The sequence below is a fragment of the Lampris incognitus genome, chromosome 17, assembly GCF_029633865.1.
Source record: "Lampris incognitus isolate fLamInc1 chromosome 17, fLamInc1.hap2, whole genome shotgun sequence".
Classification (NCBI taxonomy): domain Eukaryota; kingdom Metazoa; phylum Chordata; class Actinopteri; order Lampriformes; family Lampridae; genus Lampris; species Lampris incognitus.
The window spans coordinates 17,475,801-17,490,439 of NC_079227.1; the positions used below are offsets into that span (position 1 = coordinate 17,475,801).

Genomic DNA, 14,639 nt, shown 5'->3' on the forward strand with positions numbered 1-14,639 from the left:
TAATTTACATTTTTTATTCCCTCCCCCCTCCCCCTTTTTCTCCCTAATTGTACCTGGCCGATCGCCCCACTCTCCGAGCCATCCTCGTCGCTGCTCCACCCCTTCTACTTATCTGGGAAGGGTTGCAGACTACCACATGCCTCCTTCAATACATCTGTAGTTGCCAGCCACTTCTTTTCACCTGACAGTGAGGAGTTTCGCTAGGAGGATGTATCACGTGGGAGGATCACGCTATTCTCCCCAGTCCCCCCCCCCCGAACAGGCACCCCGACCGACCAGAAGAGGTGCTAGTGCAGTGACCAGGACACATACCCACATCTGGCTTCCCACTAACACAGGGATTCGAACAGGCGATCCCCCTGTTGGTAGTCAATGGAATAGACCGCTATGCTACCCAGACGCCCCTATATTGATATCACCTTATCTGCTAACATATGCAACAACACCCACAGGGGACCTGGACATGGAGATAAGTCACTCCTTGTCCCTTTTACCAGACCCATAAGTGCCTACTTGTATGTTGTCTAATACTCTCTCTGTGTCCCCCATGTGGGTGCAACAGCTAGTAATGAAAGCCAACATACACAGAAGACAATTTTTGAGCACCCTGAGGGAATCATTTAGAATATGGTTGTCCGTATTGCTGTCAGGCAAATGGCCAGACCGTCCCTCTGAGGTGTGTACTGAACTAGACTGAAATGGAGAGGCCAAGATCAATGTCAACCCCCAGAACAATGTCCTTTTTTTTTCTTTTTCTTTTTAACCTTGTCTGGGGTAATGGTTTTACTGGGCACACAAGCTCTTTGCACTGCCCTGCCACAATTTCACTCACATCCAGGTGATTGCTAGTGTGACCTTAGCCTTCCATGTTGGCCAGTGAGCAGTGTGTTGCTTTAGGGCATCCTGACCTCAGTCGATGAAGGTGGGAAAAATTGTTGCCAGTTTGTTTTTTTATTGTTATTTTTATCTTGTAAGGTTGTCATTTCCCTCCAAAATGTTATGGCCTGATTTTGGAAACAGTCAGGGGGTGGTGAATGAATGTCCCTCTGGGCAGCACATTTGGTCATTCTGCTAAGACAAAAGTCTACAGCATTGCTTATTTATTTAGTCATTTATTTACTCTTTCATTGTGGTAAACATGACAAATTAGTGGTCCAATTTATTCACCTTCTCTATCCTGGATCATACCTCTAAACGACAAGTTTTTTCCGTTTGCAATTGTTTATCTTGTTGGCTTGAAAAACAGTCCCAGTTGTGACAGCAAATCCCCGGACAGCTACTGTTGGGACTTTAACTCTGGACTCCATAGAAATATGGGTACAAAATACCTTTCCTCAAATAAGTGAAACTTCTCCAAAGGTGCTGTGGCAATGGTTTGTGAGAGAACAAATTAGTGATTTTCTTGTCTTTGAAGACCATTGTTTACTCAGAGGTATACTCCATCAATCTCAGTGGCAAAAGGCACTAGTGTACTAACTCTGTCTGTTGGACCACTGACTTGCTGGCTGGCTTACTCCATCTCTCTCTCTCTTGCTTTGTCTCACCCTCACCAGGAGCAGAATGACCACCTGGTGTATCGTGTGCCTGATGGTGACCTGTTTCTGCCCACCTGTCCAGGTAAGACCTTGACTTGTAATGCCTGTCTGTCTGTCTGTCTCTCTCCTTCTCCAAGAACCTCTAGCTGCCCTCCACATCACTAAGCCTCTCATATAGTTGGTACTCCTCATCCTCCACGTCCTGTGCACCTATCTCTTTGCTCACTGATGCCCACTTTGCTTCTCTCCATTCCTGTCTGTCCTCTCTTCCTGCTACCCAACCCTCCCACTCCTCCCTCCCTTCTCTCCATTTGACCTCCCATTTCTCTTCCCTTCCCTGCTCTTTTTTCCTTCACAGGCTGTGATATTGATTTCTTTTGGAGAGCAGCACACTAAAATACACAGCCGCATCCGTCTCAGACGGACGACTTGTCATTTTTTCTCCCTCTCTCACTTTGCCCCTCCCCCAACTCACTCACACACACCACTTTCGCTACATCTGTGTGTGTGTGTGTGTGTGTGTGTGTGTGTGTGTGTGTGTGTGTGTGTGTGTGTCTGTCCCAGGTTGCCCTGTGAACAGCACACAGCTTGTGGAGCCGGCAAAGAGTCACAGCCATTGGGACAGCGAGGTGGAGGAAAACTTTGAGATGGATGTTGGAGACCGTCAGTCTGGGTGGGACGAGGCTGTGTTCACAAAAAGCCTGAGACGCTCTAAAAGACAGGTCAGTCTTCCTTTGCCATGTCTGAACTGCTCTTTCATAAGCACACGATCATACGTGTGTATGCTCTCGCATGTGAAGTTAACCGTCAGCAGGGTTGCAGGGAATGCATCTCACATGTTTAGTGAGAGCATCACTACTGAAAGAACTGCAGAGCTGAGAAAGCCGGCCATACACAAACACAATCAATGTTTTACAAAGCAGCTCATCTGACATGCAACAGTGAAACCCAGTCAATGTCATATTTCCATAGAGATGGTGTTGGCCTGTCTCAGCTCACCGGTCTCCCTTTCATGCAATTAAAGTCCCCTTGTAATCGGACCTACACCCTACTATCTACCTTTTGTCAGAAGCACAGCAATATTCTAGTGAATGAATAATGGCTGTTATCAGGGTGTCTGGGTAGCGTGGTGGTCTATTCAGTTGCCTACCAACACAGGGATTGCCGGTTTGAATCCCTGTGTTACCTCCGGCTTGGTCGGGCATCCCGACCGACACAATTGTCCGTGTCTGCAGGTGGGAAGCCGGATGTGGCAATGTGTCCTGGTCGCTGCACTAGTGCCTCCTTTGGTCAGTTGGGGTGCCTGTCTGGGGGGGAGGGGGAACCGGGGGGGAATAGTGTGATCCTCCCTCGCGCTACGTCCCCCTGGCGAAACTCCTCACTGTCAGGTGAAAAGAAGCGGCTGGCGATTCCACATGTATCGGAGGAAGCATGTGGTAGTCTGCAGCCCTCCCCGGGTTGGCAGAGGGGGTGGAGCAGCAGCCAGGACAGCTCAGAAGAGTGGGGTAATTGGCCAAAAAGTACAATTGGGGAGAAAAAGGGGGAAAAAATCCCCAAAAAAGAAGAAGTATTCTATTCTATCACCGTGTGTGACCAGTGTGAGTAACACTCTCCCCTGCCGGGGGTGTGTGCTGTATGTGTATGTGTGTCCTCGGTGAAGGTTATTATTACAGAAAACTCGAAAGTCATAGCAGTTTGATCTTCTCTCATCCTGCCCAGGTACGACGAGGCCAGCGTACTGTTCAGACGGAGACCAAGTATATTGAGTTGATGGTTGTCAATGACTATGACTTGGTAGGTATGGAAAACTGCAAGGTATTACCTTTAATCTTTTTCATAGTTGCCATATAAAAACAATTACACATATGAATTTGACTCTTTTTGGGTGCTTTTTGAGATGACTGGTATTTTAATTGGGCTTCGGTAATCTTCAAGAGATGTTCTCTGAAAAAGTTTACAGAAAAATGGATGAAAGACTAATGATGCACCATCGATAGAAATTTAAAAATGTCTTCAGAAAACGTCTCCTTTCTTCTCTTCTAGTTTATCAAACTCCGTCGGTCAGCCTCCCAGACAAGGAATTTTGCCAAAGCTGTAGTCAACATGGCTGACGCGGTAAGAGCCCTGTGGCCTCTATTCAGTTACATAGATTTATATTTGTTGGCATTTAGCCTGTGCTTTTATCCATCCATCCTTCCATTATCCAAGCCACTTATCCCAGTTGGGGTAGCAGGATGCTGGAGCTTATCCCAGCAGTCATTGGGCGGCAGGCGGGGAGACACCCTGGACAGGCTGCCAGTCCATCACAGGGCCAACACATTCACACCTAGGGACAATTTAGTATGGCCGATTCACCTGACCTACATGTCTTTGGACTGTGGGAGGAAACCGGAGCACCCGGAGGAAACCTACGCAGACATGGGGAGAACATGCAAACTCCACACAGAGGACAACCCAGGATGACCCCCGAGGTTGGACAACCCCGGGGTTTGAACCCAGGAGCCTTCTTGCTGTGAGGCGACCATGCTAACCACTGTGCCACCATGCCACCCTGCTTTTATCCAGAGGAACCTAAAATGAGTGCAATAGTTGGATAACATTCAATAGTTAGCGAACAAAAAAGATAAGAAGCCAAAATATAGAAAGAGCAGATTCGGGCATTAGGACACTTTCACTATTCTTGTAAACACAGAATAAATATGTAGGATTTTGTAAGAATGCAAACATGCTGAATTGGGATGTGGTAGCAGTGTGTGACACAGGACTGTTGTTTTTTATAACCTGCACCGCACCACTGGGAAGTCTGGTCAGGAGTCCCCTTAGGTTTGTTAATGATAATGGAGTTGTCTCATGGTGGGCACAATTTTCTTTTCTTTTCTTTTTTTTTTGTTCTTTACCAGTGCTGTTGGCAGGCTTGGCATACAACACAGGGAATTTGCATGCCAATGTGGAGTTCAGATTCTCCACCTGCAAAGGCAGTCTTGATTATCAAGCACCACTTACAATAACACTGTCCTTTGGATGATCTGTGGAATGACAAGAGCACAGTATTTTTGTTATACATTTAGAGCCACCACTGGTCTCCCTTTTTAGCATATTTGATCAGCTAAACAACCAACCAGCATCGCTTCTCCAAGAGGGAGACAATCACCACAAGTGAGAGAAGGACATTTAAAAACGAAATATGACATGTATCTGATAGGATATAGACATAGAATCAGATGCTGACATGTGTTTGACAAAATATAATTAAATTGAGCTTATCAATATCATTTTAGGATAGCAGTTATGGTGATAAATGAGAAGACTGAAAATGAGAAAAGGGGAGGAAAGGGCTAAGAAGAAGGATATAATCTAGAGTGTTCGAGGGAGTGTGTGAGGCATATGCTAGCAGTGTGTATGTATATATGGGAAGTGTCCATCTGAGGGCTCAGGATTAGTCCCAATCAGGGTTCAAATTATAAACTCAGCTTCGTGGGGGTCTCCAAAAACGGCAAAAAAACGTACGCATGCGCTCAAGTCATGCCCACACAGCGATGGGACTTTTTTCATTACAGTGTATGACTGGATAAGCACTGACACGAGCACCGTGTCAAGGAAATCGAATGTTTAGCCTAATGCCCTGGAACCAGCTACTAGGCCTACTACTAAACTGTAGTGGAGGACTTTGAGTATTTTTTTACCAAACTTTGGTATATTTTACCAAACACAAAACAATATTATATAGGCCTATTATATATAAAATATATAACAATATTTTTATTTTACCCAAAACAAAAAACAGTTGCCATGTTAAAATGAAGGACAATTAGTTGCTTACTTCAAGAGTCGAGATCACTAACACTCACTCGCACACGTAAATGGCAAATGCATGGCACAGCGGCCAGTGACCAGGAAGTCCAACGTATCCATCTGTGGTCCCACTCCCGACGTTAGTAGTTGTACTAACATTAGAGCCCAGGCGAACCTATAGGAAGGCATAACGTTAGTTTACATAAACGCACATTAACGTATACTAAACACTGCTAAATAAACAGGAAATTCAAAATTAATCTTAAAGAGTGTTAGCTAGCCGTGCTTTTCTGTAGAAAATGCAAAAAGACTTGATCGAGCCTTACCTCGTTACCGTTAGTGGTGGTCGAGTCCTCTTCAGAAATGTTGCTAGCAGCAGCCGAGCTAACGTTAACGTCGCTGACTTTTTCTGAATCAGCAACTTTTTTAGCTTTTGAGCTGTTAAAACCAAAGTCCAGCAGGCTTGCATTGAGCTGTCTTTTTGGTGGCCGAGGAGGAGGCATGGTGAAAAATATTGCACATTACCTGATGTGACTAGCTAAGACAATATTAAGACAACATTAATAACGTTCCATCTCCGCATCTTGGCGCCCCTGTCAACGTTTCAAGCATACCGAGTTTCCCAAAACCAAGGTTGCTTTAGGCTATCCTACAGCGCCCCACAGTGTCTCAGTGGTGAAGTGCTGCCAAATGTCCTATTCACAGACGAATAATGGTGCGTAGTTCTTTTCGAAAACATATTTATTTAAAACAATTTATTTCACTAACATAAAGAATCCTAATAACACTGAAAGATACATTATTTGTGATCAAATAATGTTTTTTAAAATATTTTGTTAGAGACCTCCACAGATCTAGAGTTTTACAGCTTTCAAGGGAGCTAATGCCTCCTTCATGGGAGCTCAGCTCCCATTGGCTCCCACGTAATTCGAACACAGGTCCCAATAAATTCTAGTGTCTGAGATCCATCAATTATGGTAGAGCCTCCAAGAAGCAGACAGGCTCTGCAGCCACCTACAGGCCCCACAGTCGTGCAGACACCCCACGACCAAGAGAACAGCCAGAGCCCAAAGGATTGCAAACCTCAGAGGAACACCGAGCCAATAGAGGGGCATAGAGCCCTTAAAGCAACAGTCCCGCATGCCCCCAAGGAGCACAAGCTAGTCCCCAAAGGCACATGCCAGGCCCACACCCTTGAGGCGCACCCCCATTGTCAACCAGCAGGCACAGGGGGCAGGCATGGAACCCGAGAAGTGGATGGCTCCGCGACCAACAGACCGACGCACCGATGAGACCGCTCACCCAGCTGGCAGGCAAGAGGAGTCCATGCCCAATGTAGGGACGAGGCCCACCGCGCTGCTGCTGGATAGGTGCCCCCTCCTCCCTGCTGCACACACCGAGCACACACTCACATAGCCAAATACACCCGACCCACGTCACCTGACCCCCCCCCCCCGGGGGGGCAGACAGGCCCTGCCAACACTTGCAGGTTGCAGATCAGTCCCACCCATGGCTCCTGTCACAGAAAAGCCACACAGCAGGAGCAAGTCCGACAGCCGCCCACCGCACTGCGGCCCACACCCACAACGACAAGCCGCCACTCAGGGTTGGAAAGCCCCTTGCAGCACTCACAACAGCCCTGCTGGAACCGAGCAGGAAGGACACCACCCAGCACCGAGCATAGAGTGATCCATCTGGGCAGGGGGCCCTCCCGGCCGACCACCCGTCCATGATGACCTGCCCATCCCGGTAGTCCCATTGCTTATTGTGCGCTCGTGTCGTATATGGAGTTAAAATGGCAGGGAGTGGGGGTATGAGTCATTCAGGCTTAACAGGCCTGAGCCACTCACATTGCCCCCCCCCCCCCCCCGTGGGCACTATTTTCAATGGAAAAGATTAATTCAGTCTTTTTAAGAGTGAGTACAACGTGGGCAGACCTCCAACTGGAGAAGTGAGTCATGCAGAGATGCACACCTGAGTTTAATGCCAGAGTGTCAGAAAATGAAAAAGAATAGTGGACTTGAGTTTCATCAGCATAATAACTGACTGAAACTGTGGGATGTCATGATGAGGATGAGGGATTCTACGCAGAAGATTGATAACTGGGAGACCCTTGTGCAGAAGGTGTGCAACGAAGAAAAATATAACACCAGTCCAGGAGGTTCGGGCAAACAATGACTTCTCAATTGCACTGGCCAGGTCACTGGTCTACGAGTACTACTACCTACATTAAATAAGCTGGTCATTCCTGATGCTTGTGTTCGGCTGCCCCATAAGATACCATCTTAACACTTTGTCCAGCAGTGGTCCCACATCCAAGATCTCTACAGTAAAGCCAGGGTAAAATGATAAGAAAGGAATTATATTTTAAGTGCGGGTCAGAGGCAGCATGTCCCAAACATAAAATGGAAAGAAAGGAAGGATACTGGTTTGTTATTTTTGATTTAAGATTGGTAAAGGGTAGTCTTATTTTTTGAAAATGCATATCTCTACCTCAGTTGAGGATCAAGAAGTCAAAGTCAAGCGTGCCCGGGTAGCGTAGCGGTCTATTTGATTGCCTATCAACATGGAGATCACTGGTTCAAATCCCCGTGTGACCTCTGGCTTGGTCGGGCGTCCCTACAGACACATTGGCCGTGTCTGCGGGTGGGAAGCCGGGTGTGTGTAAGAGTGGGGCAATTGGGTATGTACAATTGGGGAGAAAAAAAAGTCAGAAGTATCTTTATTGCCCCTTACAGGGAAATTAGTTTGCAGCCAGTATAATAAAACTCTCACACAAAAACAAAACATACAAATACTAAGGCAGAATTGACAACAGGACGTAGTGGGCAAGGAGAACCAAAGGAGTTAAAATATACAGACCAAAGAAACAAGCCATCTGCAGACAACAGATGCATACGATCTACCATTTAACCATTGAATGGCAGTGGGGACAAAGGATGCCCTGTATCTCTTAGTCCTAATACAGGGCATCCTCAACCAACGACCTGAGGGTAACGGCTCAAATTCTGGCCGAAGGGGGTGACCTTGGCACTCCAGAAGGGAAGTAGCCTTTCTGAACACCTTCCTATTATAAAGGTCAGTAAGCTGGGCTTGACTTCCCCCTGAAATCTTGCTAGCCAATTTGATAAGTCTATCAAGCCATTTTTATTGGCCAGAGTCAAGTTACCAAACGAACCCACAATACAGTACATTAAAACTGTCAATAAAACGTCTATAAAAGAGAATCATCATCTTGGAGGAGACATTAAATGTACACATGTAATGTCTCCTCCCATGTACACTCAGGAAAAAAAAGTCTTTGTTGGACCTTCTTTAATGTGGAAGCAACATGAGTTTCAAAGCACAATTTGTTGTCAAGAACAACCCCCAGATATTTGTAGCTGTCCACAAGCTCAATGTCAGCACCTTTAATGCTGGTTGGTACAGGACTAGGAGGAGTCTTTCTAAAGCTGATCATCATGTCTTTAGTTTTAGGCACATTTAAGTGGAGAAAGGACTCATCACACCAAGATACAAAATCATCGAACACAGGTCCATGTTGTTCCTCCTCCCCTTCAAGAAGAATTACAATCACTGAATCATCCACATATTTGAATGTGTCTGTTGGTATGGTTGCTGCGACAGTCATTAGCGGGTGGTGGGTGGGTGGGATGCAGCCAGATGTCAGAGTGGAGTTTATGATGGAAGGCAAGGGGGAGCAAATCAACCATGAGGGTCTAGGGTGGGGCGGGGGGATGGCGGTTAGAGGGCAGCGAGTACATCCGTTGGCTAGCATGAATTTCAAGACCAAATCTGGGGTGAGAGATCACTAACCAGGTGTAAGAAAGCGTAAACAATTAGCAAGATTGAGCATTGGGTGGCTCACTCTCAGCCATTCAAAAGAGACAATTTTTGGATTTTTTTAACAAAATTATGGATGCACCTCTGCTCCTTGAGCATATTCATTGTTAATGACCCTCCATTTTGATGAGACCAGATCTACAAGGAGCAGCTCAACACCCGTATAGTGCTGGTGGCCATGGAAACCTGGTCCTCTCAAAACATGGTCTCTGTGGGCGACAACCCTCTGCTCACCCTGCGGGACTTCATGAAGTACAGGAAGGAGAGCATCAAGGAGCAGAGCGACGCTGTACACCTCTTCTCGTAGGTGCAAACTCCAAAGGCCACAGCCTTATAATGACTTTTTTTTTTGTGTGTTCTGTGAAAACCTTGCATAGCCAACAGTACAGCTTTGTATGATTTTATATCCCCTTATACACTCACTGGCCACTTTATTAGGTACACCTTGCTAGTACCGGGTTGGACCCCCTTTTGACTTCAGAACTGCCTTAATCCTTCGTGGCATAGATTCAACAAGGTACTGGAAACATTCCTCAGAGAGTTTGGTCCATATTGACATGATAGCATCACGCAGTTGCTGCAGATTTGTCGGCTGCACATCCATGATGCGAATCTCCCGGTCCACCACATCCCAAAGGTGCTCTATTGGATTGAGATCTGGTGACTGTGGAGGCCATTTGAGTACAGTGAACTCATTGTCATGTTCAAGAAACCAGTCTGAGATGATTCGAGCTTTATGACATGGCGCGTTATCCTGCTGGAAGTAGCCATCAGAAGATGGGAACACTGTGGTCATAAAGGGATGGACATGGTCAGCAACAATACTCAGGTAGGCTGTGGTGTTGACACGATGCTCAATTGGTACTAAGGGGCCCAAAGTGTGCCAAGAAAATATCCCCCACACCATTACACCACCACCACCAGCCTGAACCGTTGATACAAGGCAGGATGGATCCATGCTTTCATGTTGTTGACGCCAAATTCTGACCCTACCATCCGAATGTCGCAGCAGAAATCGAGACTCATCAGACCAGGCAACGTTTTTCCAATCTTCTATTGTCCAATTTTGGTGAGCCTGTGCGAATTGTAGCCTCAGTTTCCTGTTCTTAGCTGACAGGAGTGGCACCCGGTGTGGTCTTCTGCTGCTGTAGCCCATCTGCCTCAAGGTTCGACGTGTTGTGCTTTCAGAGATGCTCTTCTGCATACCTCGGTTGTAATGAGTGGTTATTTGAGTTACTGTTGCCTTTCTATCAGCTCGAACCAGTCTGGCCATTCTCCTCTGACCTCTGGCATCAACAAGGCATTTTCGCCCACAGAACTGCCGCTCACTGGATATTTTCTCTTTTTCGGACCATTCTCTGTAAACCCTAGAGATGGTTGTGCGTGAAAATCCCAGTAGATCAGCAGTTTCTGAAATACTCAGACCAGCCCGTCTGGCACCAACAACCATGCCATGTTCAAAGTCACTTAAATCACCTTTCTTCCCCATTCTGATGCTCGGTTTGAACTGCAGCAGATCGTCTTGACCATGTCTACATGCCTAAATGCATTGAGTTGCTGCCATGTGATTGGCTGATTAGAAATTTGCGTTAACGAGCAGTTGGACAGGTGTGCCTAATAAAGTGGCCGGTGAGTGTATTTTGTCAGTTCAAAGTGAATCATCTATCTCGGCTGTAGGGAATCTCCCCATTCTGTACACACGAGTCAGTCAGTTGGCACTTACAAAAATAATAAGTCCAAATTGGTCAAATTGGAATTTTATTGTGATGGTGCTGAGAACTAAGCTAGTGTAACGCCACGTGAAGTCATGTCAAGTTTTACTGTTTGCAAATACGTTTGAAAAAACAAGCAATAAGACTTGATAGGACGCTCACATAAAAGACACAAGGTACACAATGGAACTTCTAAACGTAGGAAGACTAAGAGGCTCTAAGCATATCTAAACAAGACCAAGTGTTGCTTAGTAACAGTGCAGTGTGGTTGTGTGGCAATGTTGAGGATGTGCATTATGGTGGAGAATACCATGTAGGCTATCTTGATGGGGCTGCTGGCAACAAAATTGCTTAGCAAGTAATTGCAGTTCCTGATGGTAGAAATTGTACTGACAGAAACACAGCATAATGTAGTCCATTCACTGTCCTAATACAGTTTGGGTAACTCAGTGTTATGTAGTCCATAGCTAGATGGCTCACGTTTCAGCATTGTGAAATTGTTCATGCACATTGTTCAGTGAGCAAGGCCCTATCTGCAAATGATGAGATGCCTCTGAAAAGGCAAGCATGGCGTATGCATCTGATGCATGTAAGGCGTCTTTGTAACATTGCAATGTGTGGAGAGCTTGTGGTCCTGAGAATAAGAAACCTTTCTAGTTCACCAGGTATAAAGAGCTGGGCTCAGCTGAGACTGTAAAGCCGGTGGAAATCCCTAAAACTTGGATATGGAGTGGCTTTTTCTACATAATGAATATTTCTCTGGGTATCTTGCAGAGGGAGGACATTCCTGAACAGCCACAGTGGGACGGCCTACAGTGGGGGCATCTGCTCGCTCACCAGGGGTGGAGGGATTAATGAGGTAAGACTTTCCACTCTTTCCACTGGATGGATTAGCTGTTTATGTTTTAAAATTGTTCAGCAGTTTCAGTTTGGATTTTGCACTCTTGGTCAGGGTCAAGCAAACATGTTTGAGATAAGCATACTATGTCCAAAAATGCAGTAGTGTAATGTTTAGGAGAATTGTTTGAATAGCGGTGTCCTGGTATGTATGGGATCCCGTGTTGGTAGGCAGCGGAATAGACCGCCATGCCACCCAGGTTGTTTTTTTTGGGGGGGGTAATCCCCCCCCCCTTTTCTCCTCAATTGTACGTGTCCAATTACCCCACTCTTTTGAGCCATCCCGATTGCTGCTCCACCCCCTCTGCTGATCCAGGGAGGGCTGCAGACTACCACATGTCTCCTCCGATACATGTGGAGTCGCCAGCCGCTTCTTTTCACCTGACAGTGAGGCGCTTCGCCAGGGGGACGTAGCGCGTGGGATGATCATGCTATTCCCCCCAGTCCCTCCCCGAAGAGATACCCCGACCAACCAGAGGAGGTGCTAGTGCAGTGACCAGGACACATACCCACACCCGGCTTCCCACCCGCAGACACGGGGATTCGAACCGGGATTCCCGTGTTGGTAGGCAACGGAATAGACCACTACGCTACCCGGATGCCTGGGTTGTTTGTTTTTGTTTTGTTTTTTTTTGTGCATTATTTATGTTTTCTAAAATCCTGTCTTATTTTGTCTCTGTCAGAAAAAGATGAAAATGAAAATAACCTACTGATTTCATCAGAGACACAGAAAATAGTCCATCCTAATCCCGCTTTTTAGTTCTTATTGTTATTTCAGTTTCTTGCATTGCATAGTTAATGCCAGTATTTCCTCTAATCTTCATTCAGTGTTAATTTTGTGTGCGTTTGTGTGTTCAAGTATGGCAACGTGGGTCCCATGGCCATCACACTGAGTCAGAGCCTTGGCCAGAACATTGGTATGATGTGGAACAAGGAGCGGCCCTCTGCAGGTAGAGAACAAAGAGCCATTAAATGAGAACATCAGTGAGCTATAGCCCTTCCACTACTGACATGCATGACTGTAAATTGAAGTCATTGTCTGTGTCCTTGGACTGGGAGTTATGGGAGATTTGTAGTCAAGGAGAATTGACCTGTCACTGCCGCAGCTCGAAAACGTGATTGGGTTTCAATTTGAAATTTGCTCAAGAAATTTTCTAACACCTCAAAACATACATCACCAACCATGCTGTTCATCATATTTCCTGTTCCTAAGTTACCTCCCTCTCCACTATATGTGACAATTTCAGCAAGTGTCATGCTGAAATCCGAAGCAAAAATTTACATTTTCGTGATAACTACCTCAATTTGTAGATGTGTCTTTGGAGAATATGAACTGTTAATCATTCATTTAGCACTGACGCAAGTACTTCTCTGTAGTAGTGGCATCCTATAGTGTTGTATTGTCCTCATTTGTTAAGTCACACTGGTGACATATCACATTTCATATTACATTTCATTTTTTTGTTGGTAGGACACAGTCTCATGTTGTTTTGTACCAACTACCACCTGGCGTGTTGGAAGAGCAGCAGTGTCTGTCACAGCAAAATGCAATGGAAAACACGAGCTTCATTTCACTATAGAAAGATTTGTGTGTGTGTGTTTGTGTGTGTGTGTTTGCATTCAGGTGATTGTAGGTGTCCAGACCCATGGTTGGGCTGCATCATGGAGGATACAGGGTATGTATTTCGATTTATTTACAGTAAGATAAACAGTGACACACAGTTCGCCAGGATTATTCCCTTTAAATGAATGCTGATCAAAAGGTGAATTCAGTTCAGGGGCGTCCGGGTAGCATAGCGGTCTATTCCGTTGTCTACCAACACGGGGATCGCCAGTTCAAATCCCTGTGTTACCTCCGGCTTGGTCGGGCGTCCCTACAGACACAATTGGCTGTGTCTGCGGGTGGGAGCAGGGCACATACCCACGTATGTGTCCTGGTCGCTGCACTAGCACCTCCTCTGGTCTGTCGGGGCGCCTGTTCAGGGGGGAGGGGAAACTGGGGGGAATAGCGTGATCCTCCCATGTGCTGCGTCCCCCTGGTGAAACTCCTCACTGTCAGGTGAAAAGAAGTGGCTGGCGACTCCACATGTATCGGAGGAGGCATGTGGCAGTCTGCAGCCCTCCCCGGATTGGCAGAGGGGGTGGAGCAGTTCGACCGGGACGGCTCGGAAGAGTGGGGTAATTGGCTGGGTGCAATTGGGGAGAAAAAAAGATGGTATATGAGATCTGGTCAAAGCAAAGGAAGCGCTTTTGCGGTCATGATGTGGCTCCTGTAATCTTTTTGCCCACTGGCGTGAATATCAACAGGACTTTTGTTGCGATATGAATCGTGGTTAATGTGGGCACAGCTGGTTCTGCATCACTTTTATTGATGAGCTGACAGAGTGAAATAAAAGGGTATGGGGCTGATGCTTTAATCTACAACCATTAGAAGACGAGTTGGCCAAAACCATCCCTGAAAAAGTACATCATGCCATTACAAAGCGACCTAAAGGTTTCTTGGTTTGTTTCTTTACACTGGTGTTTCCTTCGTTTTCACCATATCCTGTATGTCTCTGTTCAATTTCCCAGTGAGAAGAAACGAAAGTGGAGCAAACATTTAAGTGAAATTGAGTTTTGCACATTTCATTACTCTGGAAATATTCCAGTTTGTGTAATTTGTGTTTTTTCTGATATTTTTAATTTGCCTGTGAAAATTACAGTATCAAGCAGAAGAAGATTTTTGAGAACGTAATGTTTGGGTTTCGTGTAACTGTCACTTCAACACAATTTTTCCCCTTATGTTTTATTTGAAGTGTCCCCTTAATGGTGAAAACTTGTTAAATATTTTATTTTATGCTTTACTACACCGTTATGTTTG

At 45.9% G+C, this 14,639-nt stretch overlaps 1 protein-coding gene across 1 annotated transcript in view; it reads left to right on the forward strand.

The window, feature by feature from the left end:
• The window catches only part of adam11 (ADAM metallopeptidase domain 11), a 51,832-nt gene that overhangs the window by 26,097 nt on the left and 11,096 nt on the right, over nucleotides 1–14,639 (forward strand). Inside the window, exons 7-13 of the mRNA XM_056296695.1 lie at nucleotides 1,554–1,617; nucleotides 3,196–3,329; nucleotides 3,579–3,650; nucleotides 9,307–9,473; nucleotides 11,657–11,741; nucleotides 12,639–12,729; nucleotides 13,404–13,455. Coding sequence (XP_056152670.1) covers nucleotides 1,554–1,617; nucleotides 3,196–3,329; nucleotides 3,579–3,650; nucleotides 9,307–9,473; nucleotides 11,657–11,741; nucleotides 12,639–12,729; nucleotides 13,404–13,455 — 665 coding nt within the window. The remainder of the gene's footprint in view (nucleotides 1–1,553; nucleotides 1,618–3,195; nucleotides 3,330–3,578; nucleotides 3,651–9,306; nucleotides 9,474–11,656; nucleotides 11,742–12,638; nucleotides 12,730–13,403; nucleotides 13,456–14,639) is intronic.